The following is a 25157-nucleotide window of genomic DNA, read 5'->3' as shown; positions in this document are numbered from 1 at the left end:
AAGATATACTCCTAAGTGAAATAAATAAGTCCCACATGTGTAAATACCAAATAGTTTCCCTGGTGTGAATATTCTGCAACAATGCATAAGATTCTAATAAGATTACTGACATTTAGAAATGGGAGGAAAGGAGCTAAAGGTGTAGGGAAGGTGTGATACGTAGGGGAAGAACAAAAAGGGAAAGGAAAAAAATGTGAGAGAATGAAAAGATGAAAATAAAGTGTTTGTAGATGGGGAGGGGAGGAGGGGGGGAAGGGAGGGCAGAGGGAAGGGGAAAAAAATGAGAATCAAGACTTGCCATGTAAAGGTACATGATCCCAACAATGAATGTAACTGTACTGTATCCCTAAATGTACCAATAAACTCAATAAAAAAAAAATTAAAAAAAAATAAAAAAATAAAACTAAAAGATGAGTGACAGTCTGGGGTATATGGTCTCTCGAAGATATCAAGCTCTGGCTTACCTAGTGGCTCATTTCTATAAAGCCAATTATGCAGATCAAAAGTGATGTACTTGCAACTTTGTTTTTTTTTTTTTCAGTCAGCACAAAGAATAGAACAGTTTAAAGAATTCTTGTTAATTTTTACTCTTTGACAAAAGGCATAAGATGGATAATGACAGCTTACTGGTCAGAACTGTCAGTAAATACCAGGTTAACCAAAATTTTTAGTTTTGGTCCATTTCTATGACAGCTAGTAGTAAGGTGTGGGTGGGGCCTCCACACTGTCCAAATGCATGTAATAAAAAAGGAAAATAAAAAAAGGACACAGATCAGAACTTGAAAAGGTGAAATCACAACAGAGACAGCTAAAATAGAGAAGATTATTCGCAACTGCTTTACAAAACTGTATGCAAATAAATTGGAGAACTCAGAAGAAATGGAGAGATTCCTAGACACATATGTATTACCAAAACTGAACCAAAAAGACTTAAAATTCCTGAATAATCCAGTATCAGGCAATGAAATTGAAGCAGTGACAACAAATCTACAAATTAAGCAAAACCTGGGACCTGATAGATTTCCTGCAGAATCTGCAACAACTTTATGGAAAATCTGAAGCCAATTTTCCCCAAACTCTAAAGAAACTGAAAGGGAAGCAGTATGCTCAAAGCCATTTCTGGAAACAACCATTACCCCGATTTCAAAAACACACAAGGATCTACCAAAAAAGAGGTCTATAGACCAATCTCTTACATGAACATAGATGTAAAATTCTCAACAAGATACTGGCAAACAGAATGCAAGACATCATTAAAAAGATCCTGCACCATGACCATGTAGGCTTCATCAGAGGGACACAAATATGATTCAACACACACACATCAATAGATGTAATCCATCACTTAAATGAAGGCAAAGACAAAAAGCACACCATCATTTTAATAATTGATGCAGAAATCCAACATCCATTCATGATTAAAATCATGAAGAAAATAGGTATAGAAGGACCTTACTTCCATCCGATAAAAGCTATTTATGAGAAAATTACTGCTAACATTATTTTAAATGTTGAAAAACTGAGCTTTCCCTGTAAAATCAAGAACAAGACAAGGATGTCTACCATCAGCACTCCAGTTCAATGTACACATTAAAACAGCCAGAGCAATCAGGCAAGAGAAAGAAATAATAGGGCTACATATAGGAAGGGAAAAAGTTAAAGTATCATTATTTTTACATGACATGATCCTTTACTTACAAGACCTAAAAAATTACACTAAAAGATTTCTGGAAGTAATAAGCAAATTCAGCAATGTAGCAGGATACAAAATCAACATTCAAAAAAACAGCAGTGTCCCTATATAATAAAATAAGGAACTCACAGTGAATGAAATTAGGAAAACAATACCATTCCCAGTAGCATTAAAAAACAAATACTTAGGAATTAACCTAACCAAGGAAGTAAAAGACCTCTACAATGAAAATTGCATCACTCTGAAAAAGGAGATTGAAGAGGATATGAGAAAGTGGAAAGATAATCCGTATTTCTGGATAGACAGAACCAATATAGTCAAAATGGCCGTAGTTCCAAAACTGATACATAGACTTAATGCAGTCCCAATCAAAATGCCAACAGCATTTCTCACAAATCTAGAGAAAACAATCCAAAAATTAACATGGAACCCAAAGAGACCCAAAATAGCAAAAGCAATTCTGGGTAACAATAGCAAAGCAGGGGGCATCACAATTCAAGGTTTGGAGTTGTATTGCTAACCTATAGTGATTAAAAAATATTTCATGGTGCTGACACAAAAACAGACATGTGAATCAATGGAACAGAATAGAGGAAGCAGAAATAACCCATTGAGCTATTAGATCTTAAACAAAGGGGCCAAAAACATACACTGGAGGAAAGATGGCCTCTTTGATAAATGCTACTGAGAAGACTGGATATCCATATGCAGAAGATTGAGTCTGGACAAATCTCACCCTGCACTAAACTGAAATAAAAATGGATCCAAGATATCAATGTTAAAAAAGAAATACTTAATCTGGTGGAAGATAAAGCAGGTAAAACTCTTGAAGACATAGGCATATGCAAGGACTTTCTGAACAGAACCAGAGTGGCCCCAAAATAATACTGAGTATCAACAAATGGAATCATAGCAAATTAAAAATGTGCTGGACAGTAAGGAAACAACCAACAGAGTGAAGTGACAACTTAAAAGAAGGGGGAAAAACTTCTTTCAGCTATTTTTCAGAAAGAGAACTAACATCTAGAATACACAAAGAACTGAAAAAAAACTCCCTAAAATAAAAGACCCAACCAAAAATGGATGACTGAAATGAAGAGACACTTCTCAGAAGGAGTACAGATGGCCAATGAAAAAATGTGCAATATCACTGGCCATTAGAGAAATACAAATTAAAGCAACACTGACATACCATCTTACTCTAGAAAGAATGGCTGGCATCAAGAAATCAAATAATTGTATATACTGGTGAGGCTGTGGGGGGAAAGGAACCCTTCTACAGTGTTGGTGGAAATGTAAACTAGTACAGCCACTATGGAAATCAATATGGAGATTTCCATAAAAACTAAAAATAGAAATTTTATTTAATCCAGCTATTCCTTCTAGGTGTATTTCTAAAAAAGAGTTAAAACAATCATATTACAGTGATACCTGCATGTCCATGTTTATAACAGCAAATTTATAATACTTAAATCTTGGAAACAGCATACACGTATAACAACAGATAAATGGGTAAAGAAAACGTGGTATTTATACACAACGAAGTATTACTGTGCCATAAGGATAAAGTTGAAGCATTTAGAAGTGAATGGATGCATCTGGAGACAATAAAGTTAGCTGAAATAAATCAGACACACAAGTTAAATATTGCATGGTTCTTCTTATATGAGAAACCCACTACATAAATGAAGAACAAAATAAAAGACAGATAATAGGAAGTTGGGATATTTTTTTCAATTGGGAAGTGAAACAAGAGATGGAGGGGGCTTAGAGGGAGGGAAAGGAAAAGAGATAAAAGAATTGAGGAAAAATGGAAAAAGAGCTTTTGCAAATGGAAAGGGAAACAAGAGTTGGAGGGATTGAAGGGGAAGGGGACAAAAAAGGAATTAGGATCTATCAGTAATAGCCATCTCTAGTCCAACTCCATGCCACCTTTTGTAGTATGGAGATCCTACTCCTCCCTGCAATAGCTAACAGGAATTTCAAATGTATGCAGTTATTCCCATAGCCAGAATCTAAAAGGGGTTTTCAACACCAACGATCATATGTATGCAGGTCTTTCCAACACTAGAATCTATTAACATGTTGTCTTCAACACCAAAGGTCATCCTTCTGTTTGTTTCTGTAAATAAAGTTTTATTGGAATTCAGACATACCCACTTGCATACACAGTCTGTTGCTGCTTTCATACTACAATGGCAAAGTAGATGTAGAACAGAATATAATGATCTGCAAAGCCTAAAGTATTTGCTGTCTGGCCCTTTACAAAAAAAAACAAAACCAAAAACAACAACAACAAAAAACTTGGCTGGGGATTTAACTCAGTGGTGCTGCCACCTGCCTAGAAAGCTCAAGGTCCAAGTTTGATCCCACCCCTCCCCAAAACAAAACAAAACAAAACAGAAAAACCCAACCAACCAACCATACAAAAAAATGCTGACTCTTGGGCTACACCTTGGATAAAATCTGACCCAAAACTACAAACTTCTTTGTGAATTCAAGAAGCACTAAGATTGTGTCTCAGCTCATCTACTTTTCCAACAATGAAAATAACATGTAGAGTTGAGGCTGTAACCAAATGCTTTTGGCTGCACGCATCAGCAAATGTGATTTAAACTACTATAAATAGTAGGGAAGTCTGTTGCTTAAATGAGAAGTCAAGGGGTGTGGAAGGTTCTAGTATATTAGGATGTTGATAATAGTTTTCAGCTATTCTTTTATCAGTACATGTTTGTAGTACACGATTACATTCACTACAGGGAGTTTCTGCATGTATATAAAATATCTTAATCCTTTTTAAAAAATCTCTTTCCTCTCCCATCCTTTTCCTTTCCCTTCATCTCTTGGTCCACTTCTCTTTTCCAAAAGAACTTGCACCGTGTTTCCTATTATCTTTTATTTTGCTCTACAATTTATTTATGTATTGGATTTCTCTTATAGGAGAAATCATGCGATACTTAAGCTTGTGCATTTGATTTGTTTCACTTAACATTATGGTCTCGGGGTGCATCTAATTTCCTACAAATGACTCAAGTTTATCCTTCCCTTTGATGTCTGACTTTCATCCTCAACAGTAACTGGTGTCACACGTTTCACTGAACATGTCTAGTGAGAGATAGAACCTCCCATCAAATCTAAGCTATATGTCTGAGCAGGCCATTTTTGGTCTCATGTCTGCCTTCACACCAATGATAGTTGCCAAAAACCTCTAGGGATGGAGCTGAGCAAAGCAGATTTGGATAGGGGAGGAGAAAAGAGAAATATATGCTATAAAGCAACTCTCTATCACTGATGTAAGGCCCAAGATTAGGTACCACAGAGAATGAAAAGGCAATTGTCTTTTCATGTATGATGGCCAGACAGAAATGACATGCCCTTAGTGAGAAAAAGCCTAAAAATGAACAGCAGAAGTAAATATTTGTTTATAGGCTGAAGTATTTTCATGCAGATTAACATTTAACTATGTTTTTAGATACAGGAGATCAAGTGGAATAAGAATTTGTTAATGAGCCACTTTTGAGTAGTTACTATGCTTTATGTTAGTTTGAGTTCTTTCAAAGTTAGAAAAATCTAAGACAGATGTAATCAACAGTGATTTCTGCTTTGTTTTCACAAAATGTCAGTATTCTTTCCATTTACAATTATCATCGATAGCTCAATTTTCTCCATAACAATTTTCTCTTCTTTCTTCATTGCATTAGAGCCACCCATAAGTTGGAGTGATTTGTTCTCTATGGAGGAAATGTAACATTCTATTACTGTCTAACAATCAAAACCTGTGCTAGATGTCTCCTACCGCTCTTCCTGTTTGGTCTAAAGGAAAACAAAACATATTTATTTGAGCTTTTTGATGAAACTAGAATGCAGTGGTAGTAGACAGATGCCTCTTGCTCAGCCTGTGATTCGTGCTTAGAGGTAATTATCAAGCTTGCCATGTGCCTCCTGGGTATAGAACACTTTCATGTACTCCCAGTAATGGCAGCATCTTAATTAATGCCACATTTCCGTGCTATATTGACTGTGAAGCACATTTGGTCATCAGGCATAATGTTCAACCACTGTTGAAATCCGTACGGAGATACCTTAAATAACTGGGATTAGTGGTCCCATTTACCCAGCTATTCCCCTGCTGGGTATCTTCCCAAAAGAATTAAAAGACTCATACTGAGCAATATATGAACATCCATGTTTACAGTGGCACCGTTTGTAACAGCTCAAACTGGGACACAGCCCAAGTGAGCATCAGCTGGAGACTGGATAAAGAAAACGTGTTTCTTTTTATAAAATGGAGTACTGCTCAGCCATTCAATACATTTCTTTTACACTTTTTCATTCTTCTATGTTTTTCATTGCAAAGGAAACCCTACTTGAATAAAAGCACATAGTAAACCTGTTTCTCAAACTCCAATTTCCTAACTTTTCAGTTTTTTTTGGTAATCTCTATAATTCTTAAAATTTTCATTTAGCTTCTACTTCCTTCAGAAACTAGTTGGCAGAATCTGAAGGCAGTTTCATGGATCACAGTAGACAGCTGAAATAAAATTGACCTATATTTGAGAATTGTCAAATTCTTTTCTTATTTCAAAGCAAAACTCAAACTGATCCTTCAATTTCCATTTACTTCATAATTACTTCATTCTCTAGTCTCCCACAAAATATGAATATCTCTGTAGCATAGTGAAAACAATTCTTGTAATAGGTAGCACCAAATTTTATTGTTGCAGTAAAATTTTTTACACACCTAAATTCCTTGTGTTGATGACTAAGGAAGATATTAGGAAAAAAAGACTAATTTTCTGGGTTGCCCTTGTAAAGATAGAGTAAGGAATAGTGGCGAGATGCCAGGGTATAGGGGGAATTCCACAGAAATAGGGATCCAAAGCCAAGATTAGCTACATATTCACAAAAAGGTTTTAAAGAATACAGGAAATTTTATAGAAATCCTTGAGCTACTTAATTATATGTGACACCTTAACTGGGTCACTAGGTGTCCAGATACTTGCTTAACCAATATTTATGGTTGTTTCTGGATTTGAATCAGTCTGTGTTTCTTATACAGGTGGTCCACATCTGATCCTTTGAAGATCTGAATGGGGTAAGGCGCATAGTAATACGGAATGCTCTCTCTGACTAAGTCAACTGTAGTTAAGCTGTGGCATCAGTTTCTCTTACCCTGTGACCTTTGGATTTAGACTGGAACTTAAACTATTGATTTGCCTGATTCTAAGCCCTTTGGGAGTGGACTGAAACTATGCCATAGGCTTTTCTGGGTCTGACCTTCTCAGCCTCCAGGATCACATGAGCCAATTCCTTATATAATAAATATTATGATCTGTCTATTATCTATCTATCTATATTCTTTCCATTTGTTATGCCTCTTTGGGGAGCACTAATTAATACAATCTTCAAAGACAGTGTCCTCTGCTAACGTCTGGATGATGCCTCCAGTTCATGCTTGATTTCCCTCTGTCTTTAGTTTATTACATATCTGTCTGCCACACTAGACTGAGAGCTTCTGTTTCTGGTGTCATGGAGTCCCTGTTAGACTGGTGAAGCTTAAGGAATTCCTTCTAAAAATCATGTGTTTGTGTGCATATTAGGCACTATACAGATTTATAGGGGAAAATTATATTTAAATATTGTTATTAAAATATTAAAAACAATTTGTCTTACAATAGTTGCTTTATTTATACATTAAGCAACAAAATTTCATGAAAGATATAGTTATCATAATTTCAAAGTAGTGAGTATCATAAATGATATTTTGAGATATTTATTACATCACCAGTGTAACAAGACTGTGATTTCTCTTGGTGACAAAGTCACAGGTACAGTTAATACGACTATGATGTATTCCCTTCACTAACAAATGAAGGATATACAAAATTTCAGTTAAATGCGATAAAATACCCACCCCCCTTTGAATTCCACAGAATCTGAATTCTATATTAAGACCTTTCATGGGTCCTGTTTTTTTGTATTGTTTTTTGAGGTAATAGGTACTAAAATCAGGGTTATTCTACCACTAAGATATATCTCCAGCCCTTTTAACTTCAAGACAGGGTCTAGCTAAATTATCTGGGCTTGCCTTGAACTTATTTATGGTCCTACTTCAGCCTCCCAAGTAGCTGAGATTACAATTGTGGCCATCATCCCAGACTCCTGTTTTCTTTTATATTATCCTGCCTTTCTTCCAAAATCCAGCATAGTAGAAGAGCTGGGGATTTAGCTCCATGGTTCTGCCACCTGCCTCACAAGCTCAAGGTCCCGAGTTCGATCACTGGGAAAAAAAAAAAAAAAAAAAAAAAATCAAAATCCAGCATAGTATCCATTATAAAGCAGGTGGTCAAAATTACTTGCAGAATTTATCAAGCAGTTCTATTGGGTCAGAGTTAAGCAGTGTTGAGTGATTTAGGTTGTTTTAAAGCTTATAATAAAAGGAAGGAGAATCAGAGGTGGATAAAGGGTGAAAAGCCAATAAAAAATTATACTGTCTTACCAAGCTTAGTCTTAAGTCTGGGCTGTGGTGACCCTAGTTCTTTCTTTATCAATGTATCAATTCCCAATGATTCTGATAAAAATTAACTATGCTAAAAGTTATAATAAATTAACTTACATATCAAATGAACCAAAAATCATTTAATGATCACACTGCAGAATTACTATATTTATATTCATATTCCTTGAAAATAATTTTGTTAAATAGCAATAACTTCAGTAATATAAGCTTTCTGGTGTCTAGATTCTCCAGAAGCTAATTCTGAGAGGTACATTTCTGTGCAAGTGACCTATGAAGTCCTCTCGGGGGAAATTTGTAAGGGAGCAGGGGAGACAGGACAGGGCAGGGGAGGAGCTGACCAAGGGTGCAATTGTTAGGTGACGTCCAAATTCAGTATGATCCTGTGGAGAGTTCTGTAGCATAAGCTTCATTGCAGTGTGTGTCCTGCCTTGAGGCAAGGGGTTTCTGTACCTGTCAGCTATTGGCTTTGGTCTTCTCAGTTTAAACTCATTTATTTGGCACTTGTGCATTTCTAATCTTAGGGGAAACTGTAGTCACACAAAGGCAACCCTTGAGTAAGGGTAGAAGATACAGGTCCTCAGAAGTCAAGTAAAAGGAAATTGAGAGATGAGAGCACAGCTCTAACAAAGGGACCCCAGGGGATCGGAGTGCAGCGCTGATAAGAATAATGACGATAGCTTGCCATTAATTAAATGCTGACATTTTTGCCAGCACCATTCTAAGTTTTTTGTATTAGCTCATTCAGTTCTAACAACAGTCTTAGGAGATAGGTAATATTATTCCTATTTTGTCAAATGAGGAAACCACATTTATCTATAGAAATATCTTGTCTAAAGGGACCTAAGGTGCTGGGCATGGCAGTACATGCCTGGAATCCCAGCACTCTTCAGAGGCAGAGGCAGGAGACCCACAAGTTTGAGACTAGCCTGTGCAAGTTAGCAAGTTAGTGAGACCCTGCATCAAACTAAAAAATAAAAAGCATTGGGAATGTCACTCAGTAAGAAGGCCTTGCATTCAGTCCCCAGTGCTGTAAAAACAAATGAACAAAACAAAGTGAGAGGGGCCCAAAGTTTTCATGGCGCAACTAAGGTTTTAATTCTGGATGTGTGATTCAACGGCATGTACCCCAAACATGATACTGCCCACTTTGGCATGACTTCTCAATCCATGAAGTTAAGCTTGGCCAAACCTAAGTCATTCAGCCTGTGCTCCTATCTTGTGAGCTCATAACAAAATGAGACAACTTATTTACCACAGTCATGCAAGACAATTAATACTAGTCACAACTGTTCTGCTATTACCAAGGAAGTTTTAAATGCTAGGAATGATATTACCCTTGACAGTCCTGTTGTGTTTTGCATGATTTGGCTGAATTCATTTATTTAGTGAGTAAGGAGACAAGGGAAAAATAGAAGGGTAAAGGGAATGGGAATATAACAGATTATTTCTAAAAAGTTATTGATAAGGAGAGATGTGAATATAATGAACAAAGTTCCATTCATTAATTATGCTTCCATTTTTCCTGAGGTATGTTTATAAAATTATTTCTTCCTAAATAAAGTGATTTTTAAGTTCCCCAAGGCTAGTCTCAACAAGTACTTAACATGTCATCCCCCATTAACAATAAAACTTTTGGGCCCGGGATTTAGCTCAGTGGCGCCGCCTCCTGCCTCGTATGCACAAGGTTCTGAGTTCAATCCCTGATACCAAAACAAACAAAGAAACAAACAAACAATATAACTCTTGGCAGCACTTTAGAAATTTTAGTCACCTTCATGACTGGATCACTAATGCTGAAAATATATTTTCTGGTTTCTTTAAAATGATTAATTACATTTTGTTGCCACATGAATTCTAATTATAGAAAAAAATGCAATCATTTTGATCGAAGCCTTACATTCTTCCAGATTGAATATCCTGGAATAGTACAAAGGAACATGATAGCCTCTTAACTAGGAAATAAATAGCAATCATAATATTTCAATATAGTTCCAATTTTCAGGATCCTAGTTGCTTCAAGAATATTGAATATTTTTGTGACATATAAAGATACATCTTGATAAATTTTTATTTTTTCTCTCATTGAGTTTATTGGTACATTTTAGGTATATAGTACAGTTATATTCATCATTGGGATCTTGTACCTTTACATGACAAGTCTTGGTTCTCATTTCTTCCCCTTGTCCCTGCCCTCCCTTCACCCCCTCCTCCCCTCCCTATTTCCAAAAACTATATTTCCATTTTTTTTGCTTTCTCATTTTTTTCTTTCCCCTTATTTCCTTTCCCCTACCCTTCCCAATTCCCCTACACCTTTAGCCCTGTTCTTCCTATTTCACATGATAAATTTTCTGCTCAAGTAAAATAATCATGCCTGTCATGGACTGGGGTATGGCTCAGTAGTGTAGCATTTGCCTGTCATGCACAAGGCCCCAATTCCCACCTCCAACACCAAAAAATAAAATAAACCAATAAGCAGAAGATTCATACTATACTTTGGAGAACAGACAAGATATAAAAGCTACACACTGCACAGTTGGCTGTGACCAAGGAAGGAATTCTCTTTATATGTATTTATGCATGTACTTTTTTTCAGGGGTGAGATGTAATAACCAAATATATTGGCTTAACTAGAGCAGTACACACAGCAAATAATCAATGCATGTTGTAGCCAATCAGGATGATGATGTAACAATTTGGAGCAGATTAGGCAACCAGTCAGAATGGATGCTGGCTGAACTATAGGTGAGGTCATACCTAGGGAACGTGCTAAACCCCAGGCCTACCTAAAATGAATACGAGACTCAACTATGCCACAATTACTCAACTTTCCTCATACAGACTCTTATTTCAAGAAATTAAAATGATTTGGGAATACCATGTGAACCTTTCATTTTCCAGATTCGTTTTTTTCTTATTCTAGCAAATCCCCAGTAAGACTGACCTGAGAAAGTCGTTGCAAATCTATAATAGCTAATATTGGGTCAGGGATTTAGCTAAGTGGTGCCATCACCTGCCTCACAGGTGCAAGGTCCTGAGTTCAATCCTCAGTACCAAAAACAAACAAACAAACAAATAAATAACATTTATTGACACTCAGGTGTCAGGCATCACATATATATCATCTTCTGCGATTTTTACATCTATCTTATAAGGTAGGTGCTATTATTATTCCTGATTTACCTATGAGGAAATCAAGGTATGGGCAGTAATTAGAAATGTGTTAGTTTTCTGTCACTGTAACAAAATACCTGATATAATCTACTTAAAACGAGGAAAATTTGATTTTGGCTCAAGGTCTGAGATTTTTCAGCCCATGGCTGCCTGTCCCTGTTGCTTTGGACTTACAGTGGCACAGTACCTCGCGGTCCAACATGTGGCAGAGCAGGCTGCTCACTTCATGGTGTCCAGAAAGCAAATGAGAGACAGAGACCAGCCTTCACAATCCCACAAGGGCACATCTGCAAGGGTCCTAAGATCTCTCACTGGACCAATATCTTAAAGATTTCATCACCTCCTAACAACACTGCAGGCTGGGAACCAAGCCTTTAAACACATGGCCCTCTAGGAGAGTCCACATGCAAACTACAGCCAGTAACTTGCTCAGAGTTATGCGACTAATACACATCAGAGTTGGTACTCAGATTTGAGTAGTTCCTCTTCTTATCTACTGTGGTGTTATTAGTAGATGAGTATTCTCATCAACATTGCATTATTAGCTCAGTTCCATACTACTGCCTGGCTATAGGGGGAAGTGCCAAAGATGTTTTCCAGTATTGGGGCTACTTCTGGAGACCAGTACCTGACCAACATTCGTCTCCAGTGCAGTTGCATTTACCCCATTTCTGATATAAAGTGCCTAGGACAAACAGAAACCAGTCAAGGAAGGCTAAGACAATAAAAAGATATTACCTTATTCTCTTTTCCTCCACTTTTTTCAGATATTCATCTCTCTTCAAGACTCCAAGGATCATTTCCTTTTCATGATCTAATAAAAATGAGAGATTGATGAACTCTGAGGTCTTGGACATGATATTTCAGCAGCAGCTCTGAGTAGCAGTGATTGAATTTTCCAGAAAGTGAATTGATATATACAATTGCTAAGGTTAACCTCAACCAACCCAGAGTCACTCAGTTGTTCAGGTAAAGTGGTTTTTAGAAGGCCTCTGCAGAACTGCTGATGGTAGCTAGGTATTCTTTCAGGCTACAGCAAAAGCATGCTTTGCTGAGATTACATTCCCAAAAAGTCATTATTGTTTTAACTGAAAAAGATTTCCAAAGTCTCTGCTGTGATGTCCAGTCAGGCAGGAGCTGAGTTCCACTAATGATGCTCAGTTTCAATCCTTCATAAAGCTACAGGGCAGGAATCATATTCCTGGGACAGAACGTAGAAAACACTGAAAAAGTAAACAAAACGAAGGAGAGAAAAATTAATCAGGCCATTTTTCCCAAAGCACTTGTAGAACTATCTAATTTTTGAAACATCGATACACCTAACTCAAAAACATTTTTAAATCAGTAAGCTTGCATTTATCAAATACTTGTTTTGTGTTTTTGTAAATCATGAGCTGATATTTATATTGAGTCCATTTCAGGTTCTCTATGCAAATTCAGTTTCCTCCTTTATAATTAGCTTCCTCTGCCAGCCAGATGCAATCATTCCTCACAGCTGAACTTGGTCACCACTTTGGGACAGTTAAGTACACTGGTCAGGGCCCTAAAGCAGTTACCTCCTTCCTTTCTCTCCCCACAACTAGAACCGCAGCATGAAAAGCACTGCTGGTTCAACTGTTAGGTATCGACCTAAATATATCTCACAAAAATGCTGAATGAAAAACAATTAAGTTACACTTAAAATCACGCAGAATGTTTGTATATATATCCAGAATATAACTTGTAAAATATTATATTTAATTTAGGAGGACATACATTTGTAGTATAAGTTTAAGTGAATGCATGAAAAAGTCAAGATCATGTTTATCTCTGGGGGACAAAGAGACATGCAATCAGAGAGGTGAACACGAGGCCTTTATCTTCATTGACTAATGTTTTACTCTGAAGTAAAGAGTTTATGACAAATGATTTATATGGTTGCTCATAAATCTTTCCAGACATCCATTATGTATACTAGTCCCCCTTATCTGTAGTCTTACTTTTTTGGCGGGGTGGTACCAAGATCAAACTCAGGAACTTGCACTTGTGAGGCAGGTGGTGGCACAACTGAACTAAATCCCCAGCCCTATTAGTCTTGATTTTGCAGTTTCAGTTACCTGCAGTCAACTGCCACCTGAAAAAGTTACAGAAATAATTCAGAAGTGTTAACTCGTGTGATGTTCTGAATAGTGTGATGAAATCCTGTGCCATCCCATTCTGTCCTGTTCAGGATATGAGTCCTCCTTTCGTTCAGTGGGTATACATTATGTATGGTGCCTGCCCGTTAGACAACTTGTTCATCCCTGTCATAGTGCTTTTGTTCAAGTAATCCTTATCTTACTGAATAATAGTCCCAGATGCAAAATCAGGGGTACAAAGAAGACATCATACAAAGAATCATAAAACATGGAAGGACAGAGTAACTCTGGCATGATATGGCAACACCGCAGAACGTATAGGGAAAAAATTGTGTATGTGTGTGTGTGTGTGTGTGTGTGTGTGTGTGTGTGTGTGTGAATGTAATATATTTTTGGTACTATCTGCACTTTCAGGCATCTATTGGAGGTGTTGCGACACATCCTTCACAGATAAGGGGGCACTACTATATGCAAAATAGAGGTTTTTAAAACTACCCCCTTGTTAACAGAAGAAGATTTCCAGTGCCAAGTGCAATCTTGGTGCACACCTGTAATCCCTACTATGTGGGAGGATGAGATAGGAAGATAACCAGTTCTTGGCTGGCCTAGGCAAGTTAGCAAGATCCTGTCTCAAAAATAAAACAAAAAGGGTTGAGCATATACCTCAAAGGTAGAGTACTTGCCTAGCATGCATGAGGCTCTGGATTAAATCCTCGGTATCATTGGAAGAGGAAAAGGAAGAGGAAGAGGGAGAGGGGGATAGGGGGGAGGGAGAAGGAGGAGAAAGAGGGGGAAAGAGAAAGAGGAGGAAGAGGAGGAGGAGGAGGGCTTTCTATCTTTCTTGGCTTTTCAGCATATTTCATTGGTTTGCTACCTGGATTCTCTGTACACCCATTTGAGAATGGTGACTTTTAAGGTGAGCTGCTGAATTTTTTAATTGAGCATCATCCTAAGTCACTGTCTATCAGCTTCCTGCAGGTCTATGCACTATAATCTGCATGCAAGTTACACGTGGTTTGCTTGGTTCTCTCCAGGATTCCAGACATAATTAGATACTACTCAAGGGCTGTCATAGAGGCTTCGCAAAACCAGAAGATTGGGTTGACCTCAAAATCTAGATCTGAAAGGACAGGATCTTGTCCAGAAGTTCCCTAACTTTTCAAAGTCCCTATGTGTCTGTTATAGTGTGCACCCAACCAGAATTTTGCTGAAATGACTCAAACTGAATTGCTTCCTACACACCAAAAGGTAGTCCCCTCTGATTTTGAGTCACTGCTGATTGTTAGGATTTGTTAGAACGTTTCCATCTCCAAAACCCTAGATGCAACAGAGAACAGAAGGCCCTACAGTTGCAATGAACAGAAAAGAACAAGGTTAGTGTAGAATGGAATGTTTAGGATTTACATAACTGTCAACTGTTATTTCCTCAAATAAAGAACACAATTAGTTTTTTCATACCTTCTGTGTCCCATATGGTTTGATGCTGGAAGGAAAAAATAATTGGAGACTCAGTGAATGAATATCTAACTATTACAGTCTGGTTCACTTAAGAAATATTTTATGTTTGAAAGGTCAGATTTATAATTTCCTACATGAATAGTCTACAGAATTGTATTCAGATGTTATTCAAGGAGTAGGAAGCTATAAAAATACTTGAACTGGGGCTGATGATTATAAATGAGCAGATGCGACATGGGTTCATACTGAACCAAACACAGGACTCTGTGGGCAGGACGAGAACATTCACTTCCCAAGGGAAAACTATTAGAAGCCAACCTACAAAGAAGAATCTGGAAGAAGATGAAATTTTATCATAGGCAATTAGTTGTATGATTTGAGTGATCCATGGTATGAACATTTGCCCAGGTGACAGTTCTATCACCCAACACGAGTGACACACATTTAAAGTAACAGGCGCTGATATCTGAGATCAATGACAAGAGTACATATGAATATATTTGATTATTGGGTACTCCAAAGGGAGTGTTAAAAATAGAATGTTTCTGGGCATGTCTGGAATGAAATTAATAAAAACAAAATTAATTTCCATTTTGCGTATTACCTTTTTTTTTTTTTTTTTTTTGAACCGGGATCGAACTCCGGACCATGCATTTGAAAGGAAGGCAATGGAACCACTGAGCTAAACCTCCAGCCCCATTATGTATTACTTTTTGACAACACAACAGTTAGATGAATCTTAGCACTCTTACAGGGATATTTGGAGTATGAGCTAAATAACGTAGGCACAAATCATCAAAGGATACCTTTCAGATAGATCAGCAGTCATCCTGCAGGACAGCTGTAACTGGAATACCACAGAATTCACATGACTGTTAAAAAATGAGAACTGCTTGAGAGATCCAGATACTGTGAGAAGAAGGAAACAAATAATACTCTTGCTATGGGAGACTTGAGCAGATGCTGTGGAGTTGCAAGCATTTATTTTCAATAGAGCAGTTTCTTTTCACATGAGCTACTCTGCATGGTATGGTAAATGGGAGTGTCACAGCTAGATTTTTTAAAAAATGTATTAGTATTGGTTCTCTAAACAATAAGAAGGCCAACTAATAGTACTACAGACTTTATATTGATGCTTCAAGAGTCGCATTTTGAGTTAAGACTTGCCCAGAAGATATTATTAGATGTTCTATGATTTTTTTTTTAAAGTTCAGTAGTCTTACAAAGATTTGGATATGTAAATTTCAACCAAGGTAAATATTTTCTTCTACAGAGCTTCTCATAATCTTTAATACTTTAATATTCATTGCACATTTTCACAGAACTCTCAGTTCGGAAAATGATATTATTGGTTCTTAGTGTCATTTAGTTGATGTTAAACAGAGGACTACTTTTATCCTTAAAATATTAGTTAGGAGAAAATTTAAATACCAAATTCAAGAGATAAAGATTTGAAAGAAAAATTAGAAGATTCATTTATATTGTATATATTTATCAATAGTGAAAAATTTGCAATAGACTAAAGTTACAGAAATACCATGGTGTGTTTTATAAACTAAGTATTTAAAATACATTAATATGAAAAATGTCTGGGCTGGGGATTTAGCTCAGTGGTTCTGCTGCCTGCCTCGCAAGCGCAAGGTCCTGAGTTTGATCCCTCGTACCAAAAACAAAAATATATGAAAAATATCTAATTTACATTGTTAGTCAAAAATAGGAAGAGGTGCTTTCGAATACATATAGGTTTAACACATTAAATATTCATATATAATACATATGGATATATAGGAAAAGGTAAGGATGATGGGTACTAATCTGTGAATCATGTTTTTTTTTTGAATCATGTTTCATAAAGGGATTGGAGTTGGATTGTCAGGAGTTTGAGAAGGGATGAAAAGAAGCTTATTTCATTCTGTTTATTTTTTTGGACATGTTCATATACCTGTATAGTATTTATATCTTTAAAAATCTTTAAAAGCAATAAAATTTAGTGACTGGGTTTAGAAGTAAGAGGGAAATATGCCCCCCCAAATTCTGATCCTAAAAGAATACAGGTGACATTACCAGCACCAGGGATATTGCGGGGGGTTGTTGGTTAGTGTAGGCAATAGTGGATTTGGGTTTCAGACATGTTGTGGATTGTGTTACACCACCTTAGTTCTTCAAAGTTTTCTGTCTCCATTCTTGCTCTTCCATATGAGATCGCTCCAAAGCACAAATCTGACAACTGCCACTCTCATACTGAGACCACTTCATATCTTTACTTTTGTTTGTTACTGAAGCTTAGAGATATATCATTAAAATGGATCGGTCAAAAAGTAAAGTACAGTCGGGCATGGTGGTGCACACCTGTAATCCCAGCACTTGGGAGGCTGAGGCAGGAGGATCACTGTGAGTTTGAGACCAGCCTGGGCTACATAGTGAGTTCCCGGTCAGTCTCAACTACATAGTGAGACCCTGTCTCAAAAAACAAACAAACAAACAAACAAACAAAAAACCCAAAAAACAAAAAGAAAAACCAAAAAAACCAAAGTATAAATAAAGATCAAACTAAAGAAAAGGTGGTATTTATATACAATAGACTACTATTCTGACATTAAGAACATATATTTGATTCATTTGTAGCGAAATAGACTCACCTTGAAGCCAGAAGTTTAGGCAAAATAAATCAAACACCTAAGCCTAAATATTATTGCTTCTCTTATATGAGAAACCCAAAGTATAAATAAATGAATGAGAAAATTAAAAGAAAGATAATATGAAACAGGGAGATAAGATTTTTGCAAAAGGAAAGGGGACTAACAGATGGAAATCGAGAAGGGAGGGGCAGGGCAAGGGGTGAAAAAGGAGTCAAGACGTGTTATGCACATGTACCCATGTAATCAGTATGTACTGCAAACACGTACCAATAAAAAACATAAAAGCCCCCCACCAAATATACCTCTATTCCTTTTTATTAAAAACACACTAAAAAATAAAAAAAACTAAGAATATAATCAAAGGTCTGACTTCTTAAACTTTCCATGAAGAATTATAAATCTTAGCTATTACTTTGAAAAGTTAAATTTTATAAGAACATTCTTTTACTATGATAACATGCAGGAAGGTTCACAATATGAAAGAAAGTGAAGAAGCCAGCATATAAAATTGCTAATGAAATGTGATTCTAATAGTGTTAAATGCATACATAACCTAAATACTAAAAAGAAGCCATGTACATACTAGTTCTATCTCTGAGTAGTTATGAATTTGTTTTAATACATTTACAACTTTCTCTATTTGCATGTTTTTACAATGGATACATAAAAAGTAGTACATGAAAACCCAGCAAATGTCATTTCTGTCAAAATTACATTTCAGCTATAGCAGTGCCACTGCATGTGACACACATGACATGCCATGCACATATCCACGTATCATCATGACTGGCCACTGAACAGAAAAAGAATACTAGGAGCATCACAGGGCAGGGCAGTAGAGCCTTGCATTTAATACATCTATTTTTAAAGTAATGCTAGATTTACTAAGACATGTTCAGTCTGAAAAAAAATTCCAAAAAGAATGGACAGAATCAGTCACAGGGGATATAAATGCTCATGCAATAAACATGTATGAAACTCTGTGTCGGAAACTGTCTGGATCTAACGGACGCATACATAAAGAAAGTTTGAGTCCTGTTCTCAAGGGGCCTGATTGCATTCTAAAGCACATAGATATAAACATAAAAAAATCATAAATGCCAACATTGGTTCTGAGAACATGAAGAAAAGAACAATTAAATAGAAGAGATAGGTGATTGTAGGTTGTAAACAAAAGCAAATATAAAGAGTCACAAGAATACATGTCCAGCCCAGAAAATAGTGAATAACCCCAGCCTGAGGGCTGGATCAAACACAGAGAGGTAAGAGGAAGGTGGGTGCCAGGGAAAGAGGAATTTTGTTTTTAAATGAGGCATCTTGGCTTTATCCAAGTATTTTTGAAATGAAATCTTCAGGAATGTTTTCTTGGGAAACACAGCAGGGGAGGGTTGTAGCCAAGACTGTAGAGCCCATCCTTGCTTCCAGCAGAACAGGCCTGCTTTCAATTGATCTGTAAGTTGGATTTCCTAGGATTTTATTTGAAGAAGGAGTTTCAGGACCTTTAATAGTCTCAATAGTACTCCCACACTATCAAGATGCTGAATGTTTTTAAGCTAAGGAATACCATAGCTGGATTTCAATTTTAGGGTTGTGTTTTGAAAGAGCAGCACTACACAGTGACTGGCTGAAAGACAGGGTACAGGCCATGTAGACAATGAGACTCTTGCAGGAGTGCCAGAGAGAGACTAAGAACTAAAACTGTATTAATGGGAAAGGAAACAAGGATCATTCTTGAGATATTGGGGAATGATCTCAATAAAATTCACTGATCCACTAGATGGGTGTAGTATTAAGAAGAAAGAGAGTGATTGAGGTCTTGAGCATGGGGAACTGCAAATGTTTTTAGATTTTATTATATACAAGAATAGCTATGGGTTTGATTAAAAATAGATTCCTGAGAGTGCATATCCAAAGATTCTGATTTAATAAAACTGGAGTAAAACCTAGGAATGTTGATAATAATATGGCTAACAGAGATGGAGGAAATAAAACAGAAAAGCCAGATCAGTGACAGCTGTGCAGATAGTAGCATAGATTGGGTACGTTTGAGATCCAGGGACCCATGTAGAAATTGGGCCAGTAGGAGAACAGATCCTAGAAAGATGACTTAAGAAGTTAATTAACTTGAACAAGGTAATACTGATACAGGAACAAGAACTCTGCTTCAAATCTAGACTCTGAAATTTTTAGTTGTGGACAAGGTTGAGTATTCATGGTAAATCTTCAGAAAGTGTGGGCAATTAGTAGTAGTAGCAGTATTAGACCTACCTTTCAGCCTCTGTTTCATAGGTTCGACAATTTTCTCAATATAATGAAAGATTTTTACTAGATTTAATTCCTGTTCAAGAACCTACTCCGTAGGTTGCAGTAGAGCAATTTTTAGTTATACCCTATTGTGCTTAAATATATAGCCAAATAGAGGGTGGAGGGGTGAAGGGAGGGCAAAGGTATGGGGAAAAAATGAGAAGCAAGATCTGCCATGTAAAGGTACAAGATCCCAATGATGAATGTAACTGTACTGCATACTTAAAATGTACCAGTAAACTCAATAAGATAAAAAGTAAAGCCAAACATAACTATTATTCATAAGAACAATAAGACTTAGAGAGGAATTCACCTGAAAGAAAATCAATAGCTGTTTAGTTTGTTGTGTATTTGTTTAGAAAAAACCTTCCTGTGTTCAGAACTCAAACTCTGTAATGGCCAGCAAATGCAATTAGATGGTCACTGTGAATGGTTTGAAACCAGTTAAATTCTTCCTTCTAGAACATGGCTAGTGAAAACAGATCATTCAAATCTTTTTATTGTTTTCGACATGACTGATTGCACTTTCTTGAGATTAAGATCAATAGCAGTTTTTCTATGCTAGCCTGAATTAGAAGGAGGTGATTCCTCATTACAAACTGCATTTTTAGTTCACATCTTATTCTAATTAGAATGTGCAACATAAAAATCATACATTCTTTCTGTGGGCACATGATTGGATATACCATTATTTGTTGAAAGTTGGAAAAATATCTGTTTTGCACAAGGCTTTTAATGCTTTGTTTGAAAACTCATCCTTGATAGTCCATCGCTTGATCTAATACAATAAACTTCAAAATTTTAATCACATGCTAACTTAATTGCTGTCTATACCTTGCTTTAGGGAGGACATATAAATAGACTTTACTGTACTCTGTTATTTGAATTAAACGTATTTGATATGACCTTGCAATGTATTTTAAGTGGCCCTTGCTAAACTTTCATTTTTGTAATCCTGTAAAAGTATATTTAGATTTAAATTCCAAGTTTGAACATGGGAACGTCATTATTTGGTGGCTATATGCCAAGTTGATTCTTAAACACACATCCCTACTTCCCATGACATCTATATTTTGGTGAAGTCTGCCACTGCCATTCTTAGAAAATACTGTCAGCATTAAGTAATTTTTTCAAAACTATTAAACCAAATGTGAGATATTCTGTTAATAATTAAAATGCTTTATGCAGAAAAAAGGATAATATTAGGAAATGTGTTGAGAGATAGATTAGCATATGAAAATGTTCTTTTAAGATCACGATATACACTGTATTCACCTTTGTTATTCTCTATTTTGTTATGAAAAATTGTCTTTTCATAAATCTGCTTTTCTATTTTCTTTATTAATATCTACTTGTATTACATTAAAATAAACATTTTAATTAAAAAACTATATTATTTGGTCTTGGCTATTTTACTTGCTTTAGAATGGTATATATCTGAGGTTTGTTTATAAAATTCATTTTCTTAGTTTCCCTCTAAGTCCCAATACTCTCTGAAATATTTTCTGACTGCACAACACCAAAATGAAAATGAGACTGAAGTTTATTTATGGGTACTCCAAACCCTTAAATGAATTGGATATGTTCTTAATGTAGGAACAGAGTGTTTTCTGACATTTTGTTACAATGATTAAATCAAATTATCTGGAATAATTTGGCTAGTACAAAGATTAGAAACTAAAACTTTAACAAGAGTTACAAATGGTACTGTGCTTACTTAGAAATGAGTGAGGTTATTAAGGGTTCAGCAAAGGTGAATTTGATTTTAATATTTTTTCAATAAAGAGGAAATGAAGAAAACATTTCTTTGTAGATAATAATGCTTAGAGGAAGATTAAAAATTAAGGTGAAAGAACATTTTCATGAACAAAAGGTAATTAAAATAAAAAAAAGTGTGCCTCATAAATATGTAGAGTCATTATGTAAATGTAGAAAGACCATTTAAATTTTTATTTTAAAAAATTAACTTAATTTTTCTATTAGTATGTGTCATAGTAAATCATAATTCCATCCCATGAATTTAAAATTTTAGAATAATGAAATAAAATAGGAAACAGAACAAAATGCCAACCCCCAAAACCAATGTGAAATTTTGAAATATTAGCAAAGAAAAGACGAAAATGAAAATGCATTAATATATATCCCCATCCCCAGCAGCATGATGTAAGCACAGAACAATAGAAAGCATCAGTATTTCAGACTTTTGATGCTCAAATATAAAACTCTGGATGAGAAAAACCATACTCTTCTTTCATAGGATTACTGCATATTGGTGATACCTATTATTTAAGTAAATTTCATCTATTGTAAAAAATTATCAAACATTTAATGGCACTTGTCAAGGAAAACTGGAGCTACAACATGCAGGCCAGAACTCCAAAAGTGCTGAGATGTTGTCACTCGATGTCTGAGAATATGAGTTCTGGTGCTGTCTGACTGGTTTTGAAATCTGGCCTGATTAATGATTAATTGTGCATGATATTTATGCTCCTTAGTTTATTCTTATGTGAATGGGATAATGAAGATATGTCTATCTCATGGCCTTCTTGTGAAGATTAAATTAGTTAAATAATTTAAAAGCAAGTTTTGATGGCCATTAAAGGCACACTGTAATTCCAGGACTCACGAGGCTGAGGCAGGAGGATCACAGTTAGATGCCAGCCCTGGACTACATAGCAAGTTCAAGACCAGCTTGGACTGTGTAGTGAGAACCTGTCTTAAAAACCAGACAAACAAAAATCAAAATAAAACAACCAAACCATTCTTCCCATTTCTAAATGGGAAGAAAGGAGCTAAAGGTGTAGGGAAGGTGGGATGGGTAGTGGAAGGGTAATAAGGGAAAAGAAAAAAATGTGAGAAAATGAAAAGATGAAAATAAAGTGTTTGTAGATGGGGAGGGGAGGGGGGGGTGAAGGGAGGGCAGGGGTAAAGAGAAAAATGAGAACCAAGACCTGTCATGTAAAGGTACAAGATCCCAACAATGAATGTAACTGTACTGTATCCCTAAAATGTACCAATAAACTCAATTAAAGCTGAAAAAAAAAGAAAAGAAAAGCTTTGGGTGAAATGTGATTCAAGATCTGAAGTAGCTTTCAATACTTTGTTAAAAGTAAAATTAAAATTTTTTTTGATAAAAAAAATAAAACAACCAAACTAATCCAAGCAACAAAAAACTTTAAAGCACTTAACCCCTAGAGTATTCTAAGTATAATTTTTTCTTTCTTAATATGAAAAAGAAAGTGGAATTACTACATATTAATAAAAGTACACACTCTAAGAAGTGATTCTATGAATTGAAAAGAATGGCATTTTTAAGGACTCCTGCACTCTGAAACACTAGAAAGCTCTTCTTAAAGAATGGGATCTTTGGATTATGGAGGACACACGTGTCTACTTTTTAAACCTTTCCATACTAACATTTTGATTCCATGACATACTGACATTATTTCATGACTAAAGGAAAAACTATTCAACACTTTTTTTTCTTTAACCAAACTATGTGTTTGAAATGGGCCCATTCTGGAGCCCCAAATGGTTTCTCTGAATGTTGATGTCTCCATAGTGTGTTTTTGCTCAGTTCTGCCGCAGATACCAAGATCATTTCTGATATGACTAATAATGGGTTGGGTTAGGAACAAGTGTCCACCCTGTGGTTTTGCATTTCCTTGCCTGATGCAGCTGACCCTCATCTGGTTCTCCTGCTCTAACAACCAGCTCTCACTTCGCAACTACACCTAGCCTCACTGGCCCTCACCACCTCTTCTGTGCTTAAAGAGCATTGTGCTGACATGGTTTTCAAGTATGGTGCATCTTTTAGCCGTTTCAATCCTAAAACACTCCTATGAGTAGAAACTATTATTATTCCTATTTTACAAACGAGGAAACTCAAGAACAGGGAAGCTAACTAAAATTTCCCAATTTCACATAGCTGATAATAATAGAGTTGATAAAGGTAGAATCACAGTAGAGCTGGGATTGATCCTCAGGTTATCTGGATGCAGAGTCCATGCTGTGAACCCATATACTCAGTAGTTAAGACCTGAGTAGTTATTACCTCAGGGCTTTGAGCGCTGCTCCTCATTTATTTTTCTAATAAACACATTATATTTATATAGCACGTCACAGTTCAAAATGGTTTGCTCCTCGTGTCCAATGTGTGAGACAGGGTGACTATGAGGAATCTGATGGAGGCAATGAATGGTAGGATCAGAACTTGAATTAGGAGCTTTGGCTGTGTTCTTTCTACCATCCTCCTCATTCTGTTTCCAGGAGTTACAAAAACAAGATATCCATTAGGTATGGACTTTCTGGTGGAAGTTGGGCTTGATCAAGATCTTGAATTCTACTTTATTTATTTATTTATTTATTTATTTTTTGGTACCGGGGATTGAACTTGGGTCCTTGCGTTTGCAAGGCAAGCGCCAGAACCACTGAGCTAAATCCCCAGCTTTTATTTTACTTTTTTTTTTTTGGAAGATCTTGAATTCTGGACAGTTCTTGTACGAAGGGAGGAAAGGATGAGAAAATAGAGAAAAAAAAGAAAAGAGATGAGAAAGGATGACTGTTAGATATAGTGTGATACAAGAAATGAAGGGAGTTGGTAGTGATTTGCATATTGAGATCAAAGGAAAAATTAGAAGCAAAATTGGCTCGAAGGTTTCAAATGTGAGAAACGAGTCGATCTTCAATGTCATTAGCAGAAACACTGTGGTTTGACACAAAATGGATTAGTTTTGCTACAATTGTGATGAACAGCAGGTGACAGTTGGATTTGCAAGTGAAAAAACATATAACAGATGGAAAGATACGATCGGGAAATAGGCATCCACTTAGTGATGATTCTTAAAACTACAATGAAAAGCCATAGGTGGAGGGAAAAGCAATATGGTATGGGCTAAATGCTAAACTTGTAGGAAGATCCAAAGTGTAGGGGAAAAAGAGGAAAAGGAGACATGAGAGAAAGTAGTGAAAAAGTAGATGAATAAATAATATAAAGTGATAGACAAGAAGGGCAGAGAAAATTCAAGAAATAGGGACTGATTCTATATGTCAGAAAGCAAAGCAGACACTTGGACTAAGGCTTGGAAAATATTTATCAGAACAATTATCAATATTTAAATGAATTATCTGAGTAAATTTAAACCTTTCCTAATTAGTCTAGAGGCACATAAAGGCAGACCTAATTGTGCCCTACTAAAACACCAGTGCTGCCTATTTATTTATATGGTGTTTCTCTCTCTCTCTCTCTCTCTCTC

At 36.1% G+C, this 25157-nt stretch overlaps 1 protein-coding gene across 3 annotated transcripts in view; it reads right to left on the bottom strand.

Moving 5' to 3' along the window:
* Positions 1 to 25157, bottom strand: part of Sytl5 (synaptotagmin like 5) — a 232509-nt gene that overhangs the window by 95950 nt on the left and 111402 nt on the right. For 2 of the 3 annotated variants that reach the window (XM_033760417.1, XM_033760419.1), the window contains exon 2: positions 12123 to 12607. In XM_033760417.1, coding sequence (XP_033616308.1) covers positions 12123 to 12241 — 119 coding nt within the window. In that variant the 5' untranslated portion in view covers positions 12242 to 12607. Of the gene's footprint in view, positions 1 to 12122; positions 12608 to 14959; positions 14985 to 15765; positions 15832 to 25157 lie in introns of all 3 variants that reach the window. The other variant, XM_033760418.1, reaches the window with a different exon arrangement.

The sequence above is a fragment of the Fukomys damarensis genome, unplaced genomic scaffold (genome assembly GCF_012274545.1).
Source record: "Fukomys damarensis isolate Sample0158 unplaced genomic scaffold, DMR_v1.0_HiC HiC_scaffold_39, whole genome shotgun sequence".
Classification (NCBI taxonomy): domain Eukaryota; kingdom Metazoa; phylum Chordata; class Mammalia; order Rodentia; family Bathyergidae; genus Fukomys; species Fukomys damarensis.
The sequence above is the reverse complement of the archived record's forward strand: the minus strand, read 5'-3'. Positions and strand labels throughout refer to the sequence as shown.